Below are 23,615 nucleotides of genomic sequence, written 5' to 3' on the forward strand. Positions count from 1 at the left end.
TTAAACGTAGCTTATTTGCATGTTCCTAATACTGTTTTCCGGTCTATACACATGATCACAAATCCCAGGAAAAATAACGACATTCATTTTGGCATCAACAAATGCAGTGACTAGAGCATATATCTGTAGACTGCACACGAGAGGAGCTGTTGTGGATGACCGTGGCTGTCCATGACTGCAGTGCTGGCTGTGATGTTAGTGTGTCAGTGATCCAGTCAGCTTCTGCTCTGAGCCCTTGGCTCTCTGATCTCATGCTGGAGAGCCCTAGTGCTGTATCATGTGCCATGAGCCGTACACTGTTGATGTGCACAAAGCACAAAGCCCTTTCCCCGACATGTAGAGAGGCTCGTGTCTGGGCTGTCGGCCAGTTGGTCTTGCTCTCTCTTTTCCCCTCTATCTCTCTTTCTTCGACTCTCTCTCTCTCTCTGTGGTGATTTAATACGCAAATGTGATGAAAGCAGATCACAGTAGCCATCCTGTTCCTCTAGCTGCCTCAGATAGATATGATTAGAATGATACCTGCTGTGAGGGATTCTCTCTCCTTCTCTCTCTCTCTGTCCCCCCTCTCATTCTCTCATCATCTCCTGCTATCACTCTGTCTGTCTGCTACCTCACACACTTTCACTCATGCTCTTTCTTCCTCTTATGAAATGGTAAAGCTGCAGCGATGGTATAATGTGGTCTCTTTCTCTCTATCTGTCTATCCATCCATCTATCTTTCTTTCTTTCTCTCTATCTATCTTCTTTCATCTCTCAAGGTGACGTGAGTGGTGGCCCATTTTGGTCTGACTGACTGGGGTCTGACTTGTGGTCTAAAATACAAAGCCCTAAACGGCTTGGCTCCAAATTACCTCAAGGAATTAGTTGTCCCCTATTGCCCACCAAGATCACTTCGTTCCCAGAGTGCAGGTCTCCTTGTAATTCAAAGAATAAAAAAAGCATTCCAAATTCCACATTCCAAAAAGCACAATAGGAGGAAGAGCCTTCAGCTATCGAGCCCCCCTCCTCACCCTTTCCATATTCAAATCGAGACTAAAGACATTCCTCTTTAGTGCACCCCATAGTCATTGATAATTGCGTCAAAAACCCGTCACCTGTTGCAACATTCTTCACTTCTTCTTGCTGTTCTTCTTGTTTAGCAGGAGTGGGCTACAGACAGCGCATGCTGTACTGTGAAAGAGGGCCTTTACGGATCCCGGGTACAGCATGTGGCGCGTGTTGCGGCTGTCACCAACCAGTTGGTCACTGCTATTGTATCCCACCACCCTTACTATGCTTGTGTAACTAAAATTCCCCATGCACCAAGCCAGCCAATTATAACTAAACATAACTCATCAAAACTAAAGAAATAAAATTCCCAATACGAATTAAACTGGGCTGTTTCTTTCTTCCCCTCCTAGTCTTCGCTGTGGGATGCCGCTGTAGTCTCCCCACCCGATCGACGATATGAATTTAATTTAATTGACTTGACTGGGTGGCGCTGATGTTCTGTCAGAAACGAGCATGTCCAGGAATCTAAGATCGCTTTACCGTAACTGTGAATCAAGAGAAAGACAACTGAATGAGCAGTCACAGGACACTTGGAGTGAAGCTTTGAGTTACTGAAACATCGGTCAGTGGGGAAAACAAGAAATACACACACACATACACACACATACACACACCCACACAACGCTTTGATTAAGCTCAAACCCATCATTCCCATCAACCCATCATACAAATACATATAAAAATAGAATATATATTTTTTTTTTGAATGCCCTTTTTCTCTAAAATAGTTGTCAGTAAAGGCTTTATGACAGTGCTTTTTTGTGTGTATTTGCTAAAGGGTACAGTGGTGAACTACCTACAGGGGGGTGGGGGGTGGGGGTACGGTGGGACCAGGGATATGCTTTACTCCTACAGCTCCCCACAGGGCAGCCAGCTCCAGTACTGTTCTGGACCGAGCCCAGGCCACCAGAGCCAGCTGCCTACGGGGGTCCGTATGTACCCTTCAGTGTCTTTGGAGTAGCAGGGGCGTCCGCTGGGACGCTTCATTCTGGCTGTGTGCATCTAAATGCGATGAGGTTCTACCCTAAGTGGGAACCGAAGAGAAGACTGACAGGGAGGAGAGATCATGGTTCAGAACCTGGTGAGATTTAAGCAGCTGTCTCAACTTCTCATCAGAGAGCAAAGACAGCAATCGGTTAGTCATTGCAAGTTAGTCTTACACTGGTACATGTAGTTTGCGTAGTTTGAATTGGCAGTGTTGCTTAACACTACTCTTTGCAGCTTAAAATGACATAATGTCTGACAAAAGACAATTAGGAGAAGATATGTAGATCTGTCAGGGAAAGGCTTGAAGCAATGTATTTTAGTATAAGTCTTTGAAGGGCTTAGAGTAGTTGAACATTAGGTAGTCCATGTAGTAGAAGTCATAGGCTCGTTGCATATCTGAGGCATTGAGCTGTGCAAAGTAGCGCTGCATGATTCCGGAGGAAGTTCTCTCTGCCCCGGGGTTCCTGTCCTTGAAGCTGGGGAAGGTGAGGTTGCGTGGCGCCCCTGTCCGTTTGAGGACATGGTTGGCCTCGTCCTCCATGGTCTCGAACTTCCCGATGAAGTCGTAGTCCAGCAGGCAGGGGCTGCACAGGTTGTGGGCGGGCTCCCAGTGAATGTCCATGCCCACGGGCCGGTGCACATCAAGCAGGTACTGCATGAACTCCTGGAAGGTGACGCCGCTGCCGGTCTTCAGTGCCTCCTGGGTGGCGTTGGCGCGGTACTTGGCGATGATAGGCTTGCCGAACACTGGGTGGTAGTAGGTGTTGGGGCTCTCAAACTTGTCCCTGAAGGCAGAGACCAGACGCTCTAGTGGCTCGCGGACGAACATAACTTTGGTGTAGGTCTCTAGCCGATGGGTGATCCCCTTCTGGTCGAAGCTGTCCAGCCGCTTGATGTGGTTTCCGTAGTGGACATCATCGTGCCGGATCTCCTGAGCCGAGTAGGCGAGGCCCGCCAGGACCATCAGGACCCGTTTCCAGTTGGAGCAGCCCGCCTTGGGCACCTCGCAGTACAGGATTTTGTACTTGTCCTCCACGTAGATCCGCGACACACTCTGTGGTGTGACGGTCCGCGAAATCTTGCTCCTGTATTTAGTGCACACCTCCTTCATCAGGCGTCTGCGTGCTTCCTGCATGTGTGAGAGTCTATCCCAGCTGCCCTGCCTGGAGGAAGGCAGAGGGGAGGAGGAGGATGACGATGTTGATGATGATAACGATGATGAAGATGAGGAGGAGGATGGGAAGGAGTTGCGTTGGTGTCGGATCACAGGGCTGGTCTTCAGGAGCTTCCTGTGGCGTTTGGTCACCTGAGAGGAGTCTGGGTCGTGTTCAGGTGACCCCGGGGAAATGGGCTCGAACGCGGGGAACTGCATGGGTGGGATTGGACTCCTCAGCTCCTGAAAGAGACGACAACAGGTTTGTGAATAAGCACCAAGGTTAACACAAACACAAGGACACAACAGAAATCGCATTGTATTACTTGTTTGACTATTCATGATTCAAATGTAAAAGAGATGGTAACACGTAAATGATAGCATACCCCCAAAGCTGAACACTATGTATGTTATTCAATGCTAGATTAAACATTGACATAAAGCCCTATGAAAGATAGTGAAAGAACAAAGGACATGCAAATATATATAAATGTATGGTACAGATGTGTAGTCTGTTTTTCTATGTAGTGAGAGAGAATTTATATTTAACTTGTGCACAGCCTTGCAACAGACATGTGTTACTAGCAGTGGCCATTTATATAGTGATTGTGATAATCTGTATGAAATGTTCTGCCTCTGGTCTTCTTTAGTTTATCTGGTTGACTGGTCATTACAAGACCAGGGTCAAATGTTTAATTCTCTGCAGGGAGTATATTAAGCTACGGAGATGGCTTCATCATACTGTGAGTTTATCTGAAAAATAGCAAATCCTATGAATTACCATTTATAACTAACACAATTATTGTAGCAGACTTGTGTCTAGATGTCTTTGTCTATATGTCTATATGTGTTAAACTGTTGACCACCAAAAGCTATGTGAGTAACCAGGTTTGCAACCTGTGATTTTGTTCCAAAAATGTTCTGTCTATAAAACTGTCTTAATAAATATCTTGAAATTGCCAGTAATACTTCTCGAGTGAAATTAGAATGGAGACACTCATGCGCATCGACACAGCACAGGATGGAGACACACATCAACACAGCACATTTGTAGTAGTCTATTGCTGATGTAATCACGGTAAGCCTCATTTGAGAAAACTGGAGGGTTGGGGTGCTACCCAGTCCAATGTAGCAAAACATGTGGAATAACGTGGGCAGAGGATTCCGATATCTCTTTTGCCCCCGGCACATTTAGTGACTTTGTGTAGACCTATGTCGTCTCACGTTTTTCTTGAATTGCTGTGCACACTGCGTAGGCAACACGGTGAACGTTTCTTTAGCAATGGCACAGTTTGCCAGTTTGTACAGATCTATACGATGGCTGGTGTCTGTCTGCTGGTACATCAAAAGGTCTAATACAACAGAACATCATTTCGAGAAGCCAGAGACATTTACAGAGTGTATTTCCACTGGCCTCTCACATACTTGGCTTACGGCTCATTTCAAGATAAGACATTTTAGGCACTGTTGCATTCATTTGATATGGTTCCCCTTCCACTACTGAGTCCACTTAGTTGAGATATTAAAATAATTTAAGCAGGCCGTGAGTTTCCTGCCAAAATATCTTCTAATTTTGTGACCCTTACCAATGAAATGTGGACAAAATGTGATGGAATGGAAAGAAACATTTAGCAAATATCGTTTCCAAAGCATTTTCAGTTTGTGGATAATTAAAACAACGCATTTTCAGTTTGTGGATAATTTAAGACAGCATATTTTCAGTTTGTGGCTAATTAAAACAGTTAAGTTAGTTACTTCTTGGTGATGCTGTGTGGCTACTGGCGATGTGCTTAATCTGGTCACTTGATGGCACTGTTCTACTGTTCAGTGTTCATTCAAAAACCCTCCTAGCTGAGATATGTCCTCCCACTGTGCAGTGTAACTTCACTGAGCTTCTGATTTAACTGCACTGTGATGCATTATACATGTCCTGTAAACATTTTATTCCATTTGCCAAATCAGACTAGCTAATATGCCCTGATTGTCACATGAAGTTGCCTAGTGGCTAAGCCTGGGCGACCATATTCGTTTTCATTAGAAACCATCATGGAGCCATAAACCCACTGGATTGAATATAATCGCAATTTCACCATTAATAAAATGATTAGGCCTGTTATTGGACAGGGCTCATTTGACTTGTAATTGGAGGACGCAGATGTGGAATGTCTCCCAGGCTGCGCTGGGAGGCTTTTGGTGGGGGCAGTGATTCTCTGAGAGGCTGCTTCAGCCATTCAGCACAGGCTCACACACACACACACACACACACTCTCACTTGTACAGAAACATGAACACAAACTGCCATACACACACACACACACACACACACACACACACACACACCAGTTCACATATATACTCATAACGTATATGCATGCCCATCTGGATCCTCAGTTGCAGGTAATCGATCACACACACACTCACACAAGCATATACCACACGCACAAACTCCACAGGCAAAAACCACTGCACTTTCGCATACAAGCTGTCACAAACCTACATACATGCTTGCATATATACCAATGAATGCATGCACATCGGAGCCTGCAATTATGAGTTAAGTATCTCTCTCTCTCTGTCTCTCTGTCTCACTCACTCACACACACACACACACACACACACACACACTCACACACGCTATAATAATGAGAGAGGCCACCCACATGAAAGATTACACGTAATGTATCTCTCTCATCTATTGATGATCACAGTCGAGGAGGGAGCACAACGAGGTCACTCCTCAAGAAACCCAGGCAGGGCATGCTGAACATAACAAGCAGTCTGACAGCTATTCCTGGTCTCCAACACACACACACACACACACACACACACACACACACACACACACACACACACACACACACACACACACACGAATATACATACACTCCCACATGAACACATGAACACAGACAAAGCTTGCATGCTTGCATACAGAGAATCCCTGAAGAATCTACACAAACACAACACAACTCTCCCTCCCTTGCAAACATACCCATGCAGGCTGAAACACAGAAACACCCACCATCTCTCTCTCTCTCTCTCTCTCTCTCTCTCTCTCTCTCTCTCTCTCTCTCTCTCTCTCTCTCACACACACTATCTACCACACACACTCACACACACACACGCACAATGTTTCCCTCTCCAGAGCAACCATTACCCTGCAAGCACTGAAGTGTAAGACCAGCTAAGATCCCACAGGACAGCTCCCCCCCCCCCCCTCCTGCCCTTGTCTGATGCTCTGAGAGATACAGGCCCTACTGCCTCGTCGGCTATCTCGCATACATCTGCCTCAGTCCTGGGTGTGTGTATGGGATGGAGCTGCTCGCGGCTTACTGCCTGCGAGAGATACATCAGCCTGGCCTCACTAATGGCTTGAGTAACAGTCCCAGCGGTGTGCAAAGACAACTCACCTCTCTCGTCTGCCGAGTCGTGCCACTAAACTTCGCCTCTGGAGAAAGAGAGATAGAGGGAGGGAGGGAGGGAAGGTGAGAGACAAAGAGAAAAAAGGAGTACTGATGAGTAGACATTTACACACAGAGAACACCAACTCCTTTGGCTCAGATTGTTTGGCATAGTCAAGGAAGATTCTGGAGAAACGTTTTGTTGAAGGACCCTCATGCTAGGCATCGTTTCATTACACAGGGGATGAGACTGGCAGGCAATGAAGCCACAGCGTGATGGAGAAATTTGGGAAATGGAGTCTTAGGTCCAGCTGCCACTGGTTGTGTTTTGGCTGTGGGATTGAGATGAGATTGGGGGGCCTGGAGGGACAGGGGCATTGAGTTTATGTGTGTGTGCTGGGAGTGTGTGGGGCTCCATGCTGTTGTGTGTGTAATGCATAGTTGTGTGCCGGCGTTATGTGTTAGTTGTTGTTGCATGTGGGTGTGCCTCTCATGGGCTTGTTGTTTACAGAAAATACATACACCCATATGTCACCGAAACACAAATAGACTTAAGATAATATGAGTAAATAGCAAGACAGACAAAACAGAACAGCATTCAAATCTAATTATAATGAAGGGAAAAATTATTCATAATTAAAAATGAAATGAAAAGGTGTTTGGCTGCACACTGTACTCAATAAAGGGTGTGTGTGTGTGTGTATGTTATTCTTGTGTCTGTGTGTGTGTATGTGTATGTGTATGTGTGTGTGTGTGTGTGTGTGTGTGTGTATGGACAGACAGAAATCTCCATCCCGGCGAGACCAGGCCATGCTGTGCTGCCTGGCTGAGGGGTAATCAGGCAGACAGCTCGCCCCGGCCTCTCCTCTTCCTTGATGGCCACGCCGAGACACCTCCGCCTGAGTGGCCTGTCACTTCCAATCTCAAACAGGAAGTGATGGGGTCCCACTGAGACAAAAGGGAGGTGGAGGGGGTGGGGGGGTGCAGACGTAGCCCCCCACCCTTATTTCCTTACCCATCACCCCCCCACCCAAACTGCCCCCCAATCACCACCCCAATTCCATCTACCATCTTCAGCTCCTTAAATGATGACAACTGTGGCCCCCATCTAATGCGATCGCCATATTGAGTCTGAAGAGGGGCGGGCAGCACAGAGTGTAGTGTTTGTATTAGTATGCATCGGAGATGACAGCCGGGGCGTTCAGAGAGTCTCTGCCTTTGTATCTGACTGACTGTCGAGAACAACAGAGAGAGGGAAAACAGAGAGAAGGGGAGAGAGGGAGAGATAGAGAGACAGATAGATAAATACAGAGCAGGGGGAGTGGAGAGGAGGCAGAGTGTGAGGGTGACAGAGAAACGATGAGACGGAAAAAAAGGAGACCTGCAGGGTAGGATGCCAAGAGAGAGAGAGAACGAGTAAAAGATAGCGAGTAAGAGAGTGGGAGAGCGTAACAGACAGACGGAGGCAGTGGAAGTGAGACTAAGAGTCAGGAAGAGAAAAAAAGAAGGAGAGAGAGAAGAAGGAGAGCGCCAGAGGCCTGTGATCCACATTCTGTCATGTTGTAATCTTGTCCAGGTGCTTAAGGGCCCATTGATCCCAGCCACTCTCTGAGACGATGCTCGGTGGGGACTCCTTGTCTCGCGCGTCGCTTTGCGTTTGGGAAAACGAAGGCTGGGAATATTCAACATGACGCAGCGCAACGCACCGTGCTGTTCCTGCGTAATCTCCTCACAGTCATTCAAGCATTAGTGAGTCTGGGCAACCCCTCCCAGCTCATGGAAGCAATGGTAAAAGGCGTGTGAGGGGCGTGTCTTTAGTAGACAGTTTGCAGCGGACGGGAATCAAACCCAGTTTGTTTTCTTATAGGGCAGCAACGTTAATCACTGTCACAGAAGCACCTGACAGAGCCCTGTAACACCTCATCAGAATTACATACACCAGGGGCCCTAACCCTAACCCTAACCCTGACACACCCACATACACCAGGGGCCCTAACCCTAACCCTCTCACCGAGGAGATTCCCCAACATACACCAGGGGGACCTAACCCTAAACCTGCCACCGTGGAGATGGTGCCATCCCGATATACACCAGGGGCAAAGTTAAAGGACCATCGAGTGAAGTCATTTTAGCCCCGCTGAAGATCCACTAAAAAGTGGAGGCTACTTGATCTTCTTAAGTTTTTGACTGTGTTTGATAATAAAATACAATACAACATTTTGGAATCATGCTTGAAGCATGCTAAATAACATTTTAAACATAAGAAAGAATCTGCAGTAGAATGTTTCACACAAAACGTGACTAGCATCTGTTCAGCACAGCACCTTATATATGAAAATATATGCAGACACTGGGTGTGAAGGTTAAACGAGCCTTACAGTGATATGGGTCCAATTGAGTGAAAAGTACATTAGAAACACAGTCCATATATAGCAGTGCTTGTGTGCAGTGCCACTTATAGTGTGAGTGTGAGTGTGTGTGTGTGTGTGAGAGTGTGTGTGCGTGCGTGTGTGCTTTCCCACTAAGTGGGATTCCAGAGCGTTGGTTACATTACCTTGGTGTGCCTGCATCACAATCTTCAGGCGGAGCCCTAGGAACACAAGGTTAGCTGACTCTAGATCAGTGTGGCCTTAATGGCCCCATGGTCAACATGCTCATTATGGCTGCACAGTTGACCTTTGTTCATAAATAGGAACAGTTTGTGAGCACTTCCCTAGGAACAAAGAGGCCTGTGACTGCTATAGCCGTTGCTATAACTGGATGGCTGTTACTCCTTAGCACGACCTAAATAGGCTGATAGTGCATAGTAGATACTGTTGTATTTATGTGCCTTTAATGTATTTGTGTCTTGTGAAAAATTTCTGTTTTTAAGCCTTACATGCTGTCTGGACAACACTCAGAGAATTTAAATAATTACTCAGAGTCATTCTTTGTTTTATTGCAATTTCACACCCAGTCAATTCCGTGTGAGCGCAATGTTAATTCTATTGATTTCGGTTTTGTCTCAGGCTGAGATGGTTACATGGGTTGTTAAATTGGCCGCTTTTACACAACTCTCGTGAAAAAGGCCCAATGAGGCTCGAACAATACCCTACAGTGACATGATGTTCATTTATTAAGTCAATTTTATCTTTTATTGTATCTATTTCTATTTAAATAGCATTTAACCGCAATCACTGCTCAACCATTTAGTCTTAATATGGAACCTGAACCCTGTTAAACTGCTCTTCTTTCTCTGTAAAGCGCCAGTTGCACTATGGGCCTTTGACGTTCGGAGAGGGTTTTTGTTTTCCTTCTTGCAGCACTAACCTTGATTCTCCCAAGGTCCCCTGTCACGACATGCCGATGCATATTCATGTGTCACCCATAAATGTTATCGCGGAAGTCTCGAAAGCACACCCTGCATCATTAGTGGACCTGTTATTGCCTTTTCGCCTTTAGGAGACCTTGGGACAAAAGTGTTTGATGCTAAAACTGCACATGTAACACACACACACACACACACACACACACACACACACCCACACACACACTCACGCCTCCTCTGTCACACCTTACCTCCGCAGGCACAGAGGCAGGCAGGAGAGGAGGACAAAAACAACTGGACATAATGAGGCTGTTAAAAGAGACACTGGCAGACAGAATTCTGGGAAGGAAGGCTCTCTTCTTCCCCCCCCCCCCCCGGAGAGAACTGACCGAAAGTGACCCCAAACACCCCCACCCCCCTTTCCGCCCCCCACCTCGCCTCACACTCTCTCACACACACAGACACACACACACACCTTTCATGTTGCTAGACGTGCAGGGAGGCGATCTTCACAGCCAGAAAACGCTCATTAGTCATGGCAGTCTGCCAACCTGTGACCCTCACAGCCAAGAATGACTGTCCACTCATGCCACCTGTGCCCCCCTTCAAGCCATTCCTCTGCTCACACCCACAAGTGCTGACGGGCGTGTGTGTGTGTGTGTGTGTGTGTGTGTGTGTGTCATTGTTTTTGGGTGTGGGAGTGAGGGGTTGCTGTCATCCCTCTGCTCCTAAGTGTGTGTGTGTATGTGTGTGTGTGTGTGTGTGTGTGTGTGTGTGTGTGTGTGTGAGTGTGTGCTTGGGGGGGGGGGTGGTTGGAGTTTGAGGGGTTGCTACCATCCTTGGCCTAAACTTTGCAAACTGGTGTCACTCTGATGCTTAAAGCTTCCCTATTAGCTGCTAACCCTGCTCTGCTGGGAGAGTGTGATAGATGAAACGACATGTGATCCATCAGAGGCTGCTGGCCTAAATCAGTTCCCCTGCCCTCCATCTTACCTGGATTGGATTGAGAGACTGCAAGGCCAAACGACAGAGGGAGAGAAAAATGACTCTGATTCTCCAAGCCGTCTACCCGATGACAGAGTTATCACCAGTACCGAAGTCGCTTCCTCTGTGTTCTGCATTAAAGCTGCCTGCAGATTGTTCTGGCTGGATGCTCATCATTGAATGCATAGAGATTCAACACTAGGCAGTGGTGTAACATGAATTCCATCCTTGTGTGTTGGTTTTGTATTACATTTTTTTGTGACGTTACACAGAGAAGTCACTAAGGCTGACCAACAAATATCCCAAAATGAAATGGTTGTTTTAATAAACAAAATGGTTAGCAGCGGTTTTCTATGAATAAATCATGGTTTAAGGATTGTTCATCTGTGTTGTGACTCCTTGCCATCTCATTTTGTTCTCCAAATAAACATGTTCTTCGCCCCACACAGTTGCACCCAAAATGTAAAATGTTAATAGCAGTCTTACCCTGACAACCAACTCGTGCGCTATTTTTGAAAGGAATTTTTAATGAGCCCAAGGTCAAGGAACACGGCAGCACTGCGCAAACTTATTTCCATGGAAACGGCTGCCATTTTCGGGGATAATGGTGTAGTTTTAATGCCAAGGCATATTCTCGCAGCACGGTTCATGGCAAGCTGTAAACAAACGTATCTGTTGGCTGCCGCCCACGGGTTAAATGGATTAGGCCGATAGAGACGGGGGGAGAGTTTGCCTGTAATTGGTGTGTAGTTCATTAAGATGCACAGGCGCTCTTGACCTGTGGAAGGCCAAGGGCTGCAGTGTTTTTTGAGACAGCTGGTGATGACGGCAGGGGTATGAAGGGGGTGGAGGTGGTGTGTGTGTGTGTGTGTGTGTGTGTGTGTGTGGAGGAGGGGAGCAGGGGTTCAAAAAGTAACAATCCAAGCTGCAGTAATTTCCAAAAGCTGCCACATGTGCGGAGAGATCATGCTGTCAGAGCTGAGTGTGAAACTGGTCCCTGGTCTGGCCCTGGTCTGGCTCTGTGTGAGGTGTGTGTTTTGGCACCAGAAAGAAAGCTAGGGAGAATTGCGTAGTGGAGAGAGATAGAAAAGGGAGAGGGAAAAAGACAGGGAGTGGGAAAAACAAGGGACAGATGTTAGAGAGAGAAAGAGAGAAAAATACAGATAGAGAGAATAAAAGAGAGAGAGAGCGAGTAGGAGAGTGTGCAGGTGTGAGTAAGAAGAGAAAGAGGAAGAAAAAAGATTCTGTGTGCAAAAGGGTAAGACAATGAGATCTAGAAGAGATGTGACAGGAGGAAACAAAGCATTGTTTTTTCGGTGTCGGTTGTCTCGACGACTGCTGCCACGTTCAGACAGTGTTGCCACGCCTCGCGGCCGTCACTGCTGTGTTGCTCCGCTCGAGCGGAGGCGCCTCCCTGCCTCTTCGTTAAGCGACGGCGAGCTGTGAAACACAGCGCTGCTCTCCCCAATTTGCCGGAGGACCGGTAACATAGATTGGCCCTGTCAGTGTTTACCCCGGCCACTGCGTTAAGTATGTGCCGCTGCTTTGCTGAGATGCAATGCAATGAGTGGCCCTGCCCCGATACTGATTATACGGCAGCGAAGGGAAGACGGAGGCTGGAGCTCGGGCTTAGCACGGGCCGTGAATGCAAATGCCAGCGCTCTTCCTGGGCTCGATAACCTCTGCTGAAGCCCCGGGTAATGCCCATAATGCCAACCTAGGCCTCCTCCACTTCACTCCACTAGCAGAGACTCCAGAGAGGATTATCAAATGGAGTATGATCGGAGAATGTAGTCCCCCACAATACTCATTTGTGGACTCTGAGGGAAGACGTCCGAGGTTATATTACGAATGGACACCGGATTTGCATGTTCTCAGCCAGCCCAGGATGTACTGCTGTGCTGCTTTCCTCTGGAAGGCAGAGAAGGGGGGGAGGGATTAGGGTCGGTGCTGAGTCCTCCTTGACACTGACCTGAACCGGCTCGCTCTTTAGATTGATTGCCTGTCAAGGCCCGACCGGCTGGAAGCTGACGCCCCGCTTTTGGCGGCGAGCTAAATCACGGGAGTGTGAGAGAGAGCCGTGGCGCTCAGAGCGGGGGCCATCTATACACTGCCTCTCCCGCCCTTCTGTCAGGGAAGAGAGCAGACTCCATAACAGGCTCCCGCTAGCCTCCCCTTAGGCTGAGGCAGCCATACGCACAGCTAACCCTAGGGAAACTGGCTCCCAACCTCCGCTGTGTGCCCTCAAGCTTGGACTTTCTTTTCTCACTTGCCCACTCATTCATGACTTCAAGAGTGGTGAATTCTCTTTCTCTTTCTCCCTCTCTCTCTCTCTTGCTCTCTATTTTTTGCTCTCTGTTCTTTCTTTCTCTATCTCTCTACTTATTTCTGTAGTGCATCACTTCTCCCTCTCTCTTCTGCTTTACCTCCGTGCTCTCTCACTTTTTTCCTCCTTTTTCCAGAGCTCAGTTTTTTCATCTCTTTCTCTCACATCTTTGGTTTCTTCCCCTAAAGCAATGCTGTACTTCTCTATTTTTCTCACACTACACTTCTCAGCTTTTGCTACCAGCAAAACTACTTCATCACTGTTCTCAGTTCTCCCCAGACTACCCTATGGCCTTCTCCCCCCCCCCCTCTCTCTCCACCCTCCCCCCTCCATCTCCTTCTCACGCACCTTCGCACTCTCACAACCTCTCTCTCTCTCCCACCTTCCTTTCTCTCTCTATTTCTCCATCTCCTTCTCACACACCTTCTCACAACCTCTCTCCCTCTCCCACCTTCTGTCCCTCTCTATATCTCTCCATCTCTCTCGCTCTCCTTCTCTCCCACCTTCTGTCCCTTTCTCTCCATATCTCTCCATCTCTCTCTCTCTCTCTCTCTCTCTCCTTCTCTCCCATACTGTGAGCACAGTGGAGAGGGAGGCGCTGGTTGACGGAGCGTGTCTGCGTTTACTCTGCTGCTCTAGAGCTCAGTGCACTAATGAGAACTGAGCCCATGTGCCACACAGTGCTGTCTGTCACACTGACACACACACACCAACATAAACACACACAGAGAAGCACAAATACACACACACACACACACACACACACACACACACACACACACACACACACATTAAATACACATGGACACATACAGAAATACACACAGACAAGCACACACACACACACACACACACACACACACACACACACACACACACACACACACACACACACACACACATTAAATACACATGGACACATACAGAAATACACACAGACAAGCACACACACACACACACACACACACACACACACACACACACACACACACACACACACACACTATTAATAGAAAATAGGAACACAAATGAACACAGAAACTTACACAAAAGACACAAACACAAATGTACACACACAGACACAGATATTAACACACAAATACTGGCTCACATATTCTTAAAAACTGACTAATACTAACGGAAACGTCACTCACCCAGACGCACATGCATACACATGAATGCATACATTTGGATATACACATTCAGCTCACACATTGCTGACAGTTTGTTAGATGCATGTTCACAACACCCCCCCCCCCCCCGCCCCGCCCCACACACACTCACACACATCTCAGGTGCATCCCATGAGTCAAGGTATCACTGCCAGATGGACTATTTTTTCTCATTCTCCCCCTCTTCTCCCTTCCTCCTCCTCTCTCTCTCTCATTTTCTCTTTCTCTCGCTCTTCTCCCCTCCTCTCTCTCTCTCTCTCTCTCTCTCTCTCTCTCTCTCTCTCATTTTTTCTTTATCTCGCTCTTTCTGACATTAATTGACATTCAACAGACTGCAGCCTCAGTGTTGTGCAGACAGATGTGAAAATTCACCAAGTCCAATGTGTAAAATAGGGCAGGCAGACAGGCAGGATATGCCCAGCCACTGCCACTGCCACAGCCACAGCTAGACCCACAGCCAGACCCAGAGCCAGAGCCGGAGCTGAAGCCGACGTGACCTCTGCTGTGGGTCGGGTTAAAAAAAAAGCCCTCGATGCCGCCACTGCCGCCGCCTCCGTCTGATCCATACTGACTGCTTTCCTGCCAGCCTGCCTCTACAATGTCACTTCCTCCCTCCCTCTGTCCAATTCACTCTGATCACTTTACAATTTAGACGCACATATCCACACACACACACACACACACACACACACACACACACACACACACACACACAGACCCAACACATGCACACACACAAACACATATATACAAACCTACTTTCTCATTTAAACACAACACACACGCACACGCACACACACACACTCACATACACAGGCGCTCACATACATACAAACATCCTCAGACATGTGTCTACTGGCCCCAGCCCCTAGTGACAATGCCACAGACTCGTGGGTAGACATGCTAAATTGGACGGCGATCACTACGGACACCCCATAATTGGAACAATATTCAGTCATCAGTGTTTGATACACGCTGATACGCTTCATTTCATTCATCTATTATTGTAAGTTCCTTCTGCTCAGCGATCATCCATGGCCGCTGCCATGTTGGAAGGTACGTGGGTTTCAGGACACCGTGCCTCCCCAGTGGGTTAATCACGCAAATAAGACAGTTGGCCTTTTGTCAAGTCTGTATGCAGCACAGGGAGCCGGGCAGGAATCAGATGCCACCAGGCCAGGGGTAGACCACGCTCTGCACCACCACTCTCTCCTCTGGTGCAGGTGGCATCTGCAAATTTAATGACTCCGGCAACAGCAGCCTCAGATATCATTAGGACGGGTTAGCCGCAGTGCTTTAGACGATGCATGGGTTTACTTTCCTTCTTTTTTCTCTCTCTCACAAACACGTCATCCAACACATGCTCATGGGCCCACTGGAGGAACTCACAAAGAGAGAAGCTAAGCTACTCGTAGCTTTGATACAACCACTGTACAGAGTGGATTGTCACCGTGCCTGCTATCATCTAGCTGTGTGGTAATTATATTTACCCAGGATTCCATAGTTCAAAGGACTTAAGAGGATTTGCTCTTTAATTATACATGTTAATAATTAATAATAAACCCCATCCCTCTGGGTGGCATCTGAGTACAGTGGTGCTGGTCGCCACAGACGTTACAGGGCCAGCTTATTAAAAAAGCACCTGAAAGACAGCAAAGGAAGAAAAACAACAAAAGGAATACAAAAATGCAAACAACAGGCCTCCCACAATGCATCACTCGGATGGATGCCATGGTGACATGAGGCAGCACTCCCAACAATGGGCAGGCAAAGCTTCAGAGAAATCGGAATGTGAGCTTTCAAAATGGATCCACAAAGCCTGAGTGTATGAGCACACATATGCACAAACACACACACGGACACATCGACACATCAGACATACCTTGCCTTCTTTTATTCATGGATGTGTAGCCCAGGCTTGTGTGACTCACCCTTCGTGCATAATTGCTGTCTTTGCCAAACACAGTTCTCACACAAAGCTGGCTCTGGCTTTACTGCTACCAAAGTATTACCACATGTCTGCCATTGCTTCATGATACCAACACTACAAAGAGGCCACAATAATATGGCATAACTATGGCAATGTTTCAAATGTGCTGGTTCCATATCTAAAGCCATAGCTAACAAATGGTACTGAAATTATCAGTAGAAAAACACAAATCCAGTGTCGGAGATAGAATAAGGTTATGTTGCTGTTACAAATTGTTGTGTGGATGAATTTTGCCTTGATTTTACTTGATTTAAAGTTGTGACGTTAAAATGGCTTTCATAAAATTAAGTAAGTATTTAATATCTAGTAATGCGCTTAAAATGTAATTATAAAATAAATGAATTTAAACAAATACAATTACATTTGGCCAAATGTCTATTTAGATACTCTTTCAGCATGTCTAGGATTGCATGTAGAGTGCAGAGCATCTGGTGGCTTAGGGGACTTCACAGGCCTATGTTCCCACCGTCTGGCATCGACCACTAGGACACGAAGGTCCACAGAACCAGGAGGCCATTGGGACCTGGGAGATCTCGCTAGCACCGAAGCAGCTGTCTAGAGAAGGGGTGATGGTCATTTCCCTAATTAGCCAATCCTCCCTTCCTCTCTTTCTTATGTCATAGTCCAATGATCTAAACACGTGACGGAAACGAGGAAGGAATGCAACGAGTATGGACGAATCAAGGACAGTCAAACCTGAGAAATAAGATGTGCCAGACGCCAGGTTAGACTACAGTAGGAGGGAAACAGAGGTGTGTGTGTGTGTGTGTGTGTGTATGAATGAGAGTCTGTGTGTGTGTGTGTGTGTGTGTGTGTGTGTTTGAGAATGAAAGTATCTGTGTGTGTGTGTGTGTGTGTGTGTTTGAGAATGAAAGTATCTGTGTGTGTGTGTGTGTGTGTGTGTGTGTGTGTGTGTGTGTGTGTGTGCATGAGAGCAGCAAGCGTTATGTGCTCTTCGGTCCATGTGTCAGCTATGTGTGTGTTCACCTGAGGCGCAGGCCCGCTCTGCCCATCTGTGGCCCCCATGCCCACGCTGCCTTGCCTGTGCACCCGTGCAGCACTTGCACCCTCTGCAAACGGCACCCTCATCCTGGCTGTGCACCCATGCAGGAGGGTAGAGAGCGCAGGCATGTGCTTCTACACCGTCGCATCACAAACGGCACCCTAATTCTGCCTGTGCACCCATGCACCCTCTACACAGTTGCAAACGGCACCCTTATCCTGCCTGTGCACCCATGCAGGAGGGCAGAGAGCGCAGGCTTGCGCCTCTACACCGTCGCATCACAAACGGCACCCTCATTCTGCCTGTGCACCCATGCAGGAGGGCAGAGAGCGCAGGTCTAGTCTCCTCCTTACTGGCTTGGGCTGTACAGTTCTCTGAGATATTGACTCCAGCACACAGCGCAGAAAAAAAAAACATTAAATACAGAACATGACCATCATGATGAATGAATTCATTTGAAAAGAATATATATATTTTATGAGATGTTGTTAATATACTGTTTCTGAAGCTAGTGACAGATCTAATTTAAGCAACAGGAAATGAATCAACAGAAACCAAGGGAAAGCCCCCCCCCCCACCTATTTCAGATTATTAATCTAATCTAGGGCATCTGGTGAGCTTGGATTGCATTCAATCTGTAGATTTTCTTTTGAAAAATACTACTTTGAGCAACACAACACAACTTTAAAAGCCACTCTAATCCAAGCCATGCATGCTGTGAAGGACAATGACGAGGTTCAGTGAAATCAAAGTGTGAGTGTGTGTGTGTGTGTGTGTGTGTGTGTGAGAGTGTGTGAGAGTGGCCAGAGCATTCAGCTACACACAGCACTCAAATCCAAGCATTGAGTCTCTCTCAAGGACAACATTGTGAATGACAGTTGAATTCTGAGGCCTGACATTTCATGTAAAAAGAGAGAGTAAGAAAGTGTTTTTCTTCCTTTCTTTCGTTTCTCCTCTTCTGAGGTGAAGTTTCTTCTTCATCAAAAGCACTGACCCCTGGTCCTCTGACGTGAGGAAAAACTCGCCCAATAAATAGCACTATTTTTATACAACAGATATTTCACTTGACTGAGGAGGACAGAAACAATCTGTAATTTCCTTCCTTGACCACGGGAATTCAGATGTACAGCAGATACACCACCTCAAGACATTTTGGTATGCGAGGCCAACAGTTTGGTGTATTCAGATGGACATTCCAGTAAACAAGGACTCAAATGTGGTGTGTGTGTCTGTGTGTTTTGTGTATGAGTGAGTGAGTGAGTACGCATGCGTGTGTGTGTGTGTGTGTGTGTGTGTGTGTGTGTGTGTGTGTTTGTGCATACTTGCATGTGTGTGTATCATTAATTTAATTTGCTGTGCCTCTGTCAGACTGCTTCTCTTTCACGCCGACTCCCTGCGGCCGGACCGGTGTGGTGCACTGCTGTGCGGTGATGTCATGTCTCAGCTGGGCTGAGTAAAATGGCGATGGCCTTCAACAGGGCTGCCCTCTCTCTCCCTCTCTCTCTCCCTCTCTCTCTCTCTCTCTCTCTCTCTCTCTCCCTCTCTCTCTCCCTCTCTCTCTCTCTCTGAGAGAAAGACAAATCAGCAGCCTGGCCTCCACCAAATCCAATTAATACTGTATGAATGAGACAAAATGCCCAGACAACCAATGGCCATGCATGTACAATTGGTGAGGTCAGAGAACAGAAGCAGTAGAAATTGGTCTGGTATTAGATATGTTGAGCTGTAGTGGGGCCACTCTGGGTCGAGAGAGAAAATGCAGACAACATCAGCTGTGTGAGTCTCTGCTGCCTCAGGTAGATGGCAGACTACATTTTGGAGAGAAATGTCACAGTGTGTTGGCTGCGCCATTAATCTCCCAGACACACAAATGCTACCACAAATATACACACAGAGCCATATTCACAAGTACACAGGAACTGAGAAAGACACGCACAGACACACACACACACACACACACAGACACACACAGACACACACATACACACACACACCTCATGCTCAATTCGCCTTCCAACACCCACCTCTTACAGGAAACGCCACCCGCACAAATGTATAAACGCGCACACACAGACACACACACACACACACGCGCACACACACAGACATGCACCCACACGCGCGTGCATACACACGCACACACGCACCCACACCCACACACACACGCACACATGCACACACATGCACACATACATCTCCCTCCCTCTGCAGTGTAGACATCCCCTGTTTCACCAGCGTGGAAATGAGCAACAGTGGCAGACTCAGTATCCAGCTCCTGGCACTGGCCTTCCTGCCAGCTGCATTTGATTGACAGCCCCACAGACGGCTCAGAACGGCACCAAACGGCTGCTCTGTGTAATAGAAGCCACTTAGCGCCCCGGCAGAAAGGTGGACTGGCTAATGACATCGGCCCGCGGACCGACCCGCAGAACTCCTGCATCCCGCTCGATGTCGGGTAGGAAGTCGTATTGGGAAACTCTTAGTGAGTTAATTGTGTGTGTGGTGGGGGTTAGCATAACAGGCTGTGGACTTAATAACGACGCTTCAGCGTGTACCTGGGGTAATACTGTATTGCCCCTGGTGGCAGAAATGAGAGGTATTTATGAACCAGCGAGCGGAGGGACTCACCACCATGGCTGCTCAGAGAAGGAACCCGGCTCATGTCTGGCTCATGTCTGGCTCAGGTCTGTTCCGCAGCGCACTCTCGTCTGGGTGGTGCCTGCCTAATGCGCTGAGCCTGGAGTTACGGAATGAGGTTCAGTGTGTGTGCGTGTGTGTGTGTGTGTGCGTGTGTGAATATTTGCCCAACGCTGGCCGCTGGCACGAAACCCGATGCCTCTGCTGCTGGTGTGAAGCACGGCCCGGCGTCTGGGGCTGTGCATACGTTAGCACTTACGATCACGATCAGTGCTCCTGTCATTATGAATTATGATCGCAGCACCTCCACTCTGCAGAATAGGCAACACCCCCCCCCCCCCCTCCTCTACAGCACTCAAATCAAATGTATTGTATTTCAAATTGCGAGAGAGAGGGAACGAGGCATAGCTGGGTGAGGACGAATCTGAGTGGTGTTAGAGATGTAAGCGCAGGTGCCGCAAGAATAATGAGCGATCTTCCGCGCTCTCCAGAAGAGATTAGCTCATTGAAGCTGAAATCAAGGCCTTGTGGGCTCGTTTATTTGGCCCTAATGAATGTGGAGACGGTTTGGTTTACAAAATGATGAATGCCATTTTATAACCCCGGTGAGATGCCTGCTGATGTTTGAAATAATATAAGCAGGGAGATGAGCGCAGCTAAACCTGTTCAGATGGCAAATCCCCCAGGCTTTTCACGGTGAGTTTTGCATGGTTTTTGATGCGTGATGGTTCTGTGTGATCAGCAAAAGCACATGAGATATTAGCGGTCGCGGCGCTAACCAATCTATCTACCTGCCATGTGCACTTGATGTCGAAAAAAAGCTTTTCATCAACATATCCTGCAGAAAGAGGCAACGTGATTTAAAATGCACAAATGCAAAAGTTCCAAGATTGATACGTGAATAATGTAGCTAAAATGTGCTGACACGTGCATTGAGAGCACGTGGTAAAAGATCAATAGAAAGAAAACATCTATCGTCAGCTTTATGTTCCAGGCTGTGTGTTTGTATGCCACATTTTTTAATGCCAGCTTTCTTCACATTCATATGGGGAGGGAATTCATTTCAATAACTTAACAACATAAATCCAGTGACACACACACACACACACACACACACACACACACAAAGAGAGAGATAGAAATACAGTGGGAGACAGAAGGCAGTCAACTTTTCTTCATGAAGGAATATAATGACACAAGTTTTTAAAGTGCTCTATAAATTACGGAGGAATACTAATTAGGCACAGGGAGGAAGCTGATGGGTTCTGTCATAGTGCGCGCTGAGACAACCAGAGAGGAGATGAATCTCTGTGGGGAATTCAAAGAAAGCTTTCACACTCCCGCTCAGCTCATTGTTTCTGGCAGTTTTGCATCTAAGTCATCCTCCCTCAAAGGCGTAGGTCTGAAGCTTTCTCATCCTGCCCCCCCCCCCCCCCCCCCAATAAAAAAAAAATCAAGACTAATATGTAATGGATTCCATCTCTGGCCTTACGTTAACATTTGTGCCCCTTCAGTGCTCACTGTGTGGTGGTACTATAGGGGGTCCTTCTGCCAGACTAAAGGCTCGACGGCCCATGCAGATTAAAGGAGCGCGCGCGTCAGCGTATTAACCTTAATTAGGAATGAAACCAGGGGGCTGTCGCCTGCACTGTTTGGATCATAGCTTCATTGGTTGGCCCAGTATATCTGATTAGGTGTGTGTGTGTGTGTGTGTGTGTGTGTGTGTGTGTGTGTGTGTGTGTGTGTGTGTGTGTGTGTGTGTGTGTGTGTGTGTGTGTGTGTGTGTGTGTGTGTGTCTGTTTTGACCTCTCTGTATCTCTCCCTGTATTTGTGGGAAATCAGTTTTAGCTGGTGTTGGGGTTAATTGAGCAGATCGCCAGGGAGTGAATGAGAGAGAGAGGGCTCAGTGAATGGAAAAGTCCTTGGCTGCACAGGATTCAAATAACACGGGAAACAAGATTGCCAAGATTGCCAATCGAGAAAGTGCATATTGTCTTCACCTCTTTGACTTTGCTACCGCGGGCTCATTGGCAGCCTCTGTTTACCTCTGAGTTCAGTGTTATTTAAAAGTTTTTCTCTAAGCTCCTGTTGGCATGAACTGCAGTCGACTCTCAATAAACAACTCAAAGAGAAATCAGCCTGCGTTGTGAATCCAGCCTCTCCTGCACTGTTTGACGTCCGACTCGCGTCTCGAGTCATGTTGCTCAATGCTGAATCTAAAAATAAACATTTCATTACGTCCGTGAAGGTTAAAGGTGAATAGATCGTGCTGTGTTTAAAGGCAGGAGGGGGAAGTTAAACCACGTCTATTCTGGCGCGGTGTTGCCCAGCGAGAGATGAACCGAGATGATACGAGAGGGGAGGGCAACAAGAATGTCCGTCTTGATTGACAACTCTTTATATTGTCAGCATGCACAAAGGAAGTCCTCAAGTCCGAGAAAAAAAAGAAAAGGAAAAAAATATGAAGGAAGTAATACAAATCAATAAGGATGGAGACTAGCGTCTGGAGCCTTGGGGGGGGGGGGGGGGGGTCTGGCCTCTCCTGGGTTTCTATCCTAAAGCAGCACTGGGAGGAAAGGTCAGACGTGCATTTTCAGGGGAGAAGAGGAGAGGAGGAGAGAGGAGTCAGGGCTCTAGGAAAGTCAAGGCTGATTCACGCAATTGCCCACCCCTAACCCATGGATCTGTCTCACTCCCAGGTGTCTCTCACTTTTATCTGCCTGTTTAATTACATGGTAATCAAATAGTCAGGAGATCTTGAACTGCTTATAAGACCCACATTAGGATAATTGCTTGGAGACAGACGAGGAGTCCTTCAATCTCTCTCCCTGATTCCTTTGTCTGGGTTTCTCTCGTCTTCACTCTCTTGTTCTATTTCATACCAGTAAGCCATTTCAAGATTGTCAGAGGTCTATTTGTTGCATGCACACACACACACACTGTCTCTTTCTCTTTCTATCTCTGTCTTATACACACCCTTGCTGGCTGCAATAAACCCAGTGCACACACACACACACACACACACACACACACACACACACACACACACACACACACACACACACACACACAGATAGACACACACACACACACACACACACACACACACAAACACACGTACACGCACACACACACAAACACACACACAGCTGCCAGCTGTCTAATGAGTGGGAGAGTGGTTTCCCAATATCAAATCATTACCTATTATTGATCTGCTATTTTACTTTTCCTCACTTCGTAAATTACATGTGTGTCTTTGTGTGTGAGAGTATGTGTGTGTGTGTGTAACTGGGTTTTTAGGGCCAACCAAGGTGCATACAAACACACACACACATACACACACACACACACAGCCCAACTACAAACTGCCCTTCATCCCCCAATCTTGGGGCGACTGTCACAGAGGGGATAATGGGAATGAAACCGCGCCCTGCCCGTCGCCTGCAGGCTGCGGCTCCAGTGAGTCTGGCCGTGTGTGTGTGTGTGCGTGCGCTCAACAGCTCCTATGGGGGTGTGTGACATTTCACCGGCACGCAACGGGGGGCATCCTCCTGCCCCCCCCATCTCCTCCATCACCCAGTCCCTCCACCTGACCCCCTCCCTTG

General features: G+C 47.4%; 1 protein-coding gene across 1 annotated transcript in view; it reads right to left on the reverse strand.

Moving 5' to 3' along the window:
* Positions 1-986: 986 nt before the first annotated feature.
* Positions 987-23,615, reverse strand: part of LOC105892639 (carbohydrate sulfotransferase 8) — a 167,811-nt gene continuing 145,182 nt past the window's right edge. The window contains exons 3-4 of the mRNA XM_031569119.1: positions 6,601-6,638; positions 987-3,433 (exon numbers count right to left, since the gene is read on the reverse strand). Coding sequence (XP_031424979.1) covers positions 2,354-3,433; positions 6,601-6,638 — 1,118 coding nt within the window. The 3' untranslated portion in view covers positions 987-2,353. The remainder of the gene's footprint in view (positions 3,434-6,600; positions 6,639-23,615) is intronic.

The sequence above is a fragment of the Clupea harengus genome, chromosome 6 (genome assembly GCF_900700415.2).
Source record: "Clupea harengus chromosome 6, Ch_v2.0.2, whole genome shotgun sequence".
Classification (NCBI taxonomy): domain Eukaryota; kingdom Metazoa; phylum Chordata; class Actinopteri; order Clupeiformes; family Clupeidae; genus Clupea; species Clupea harengus.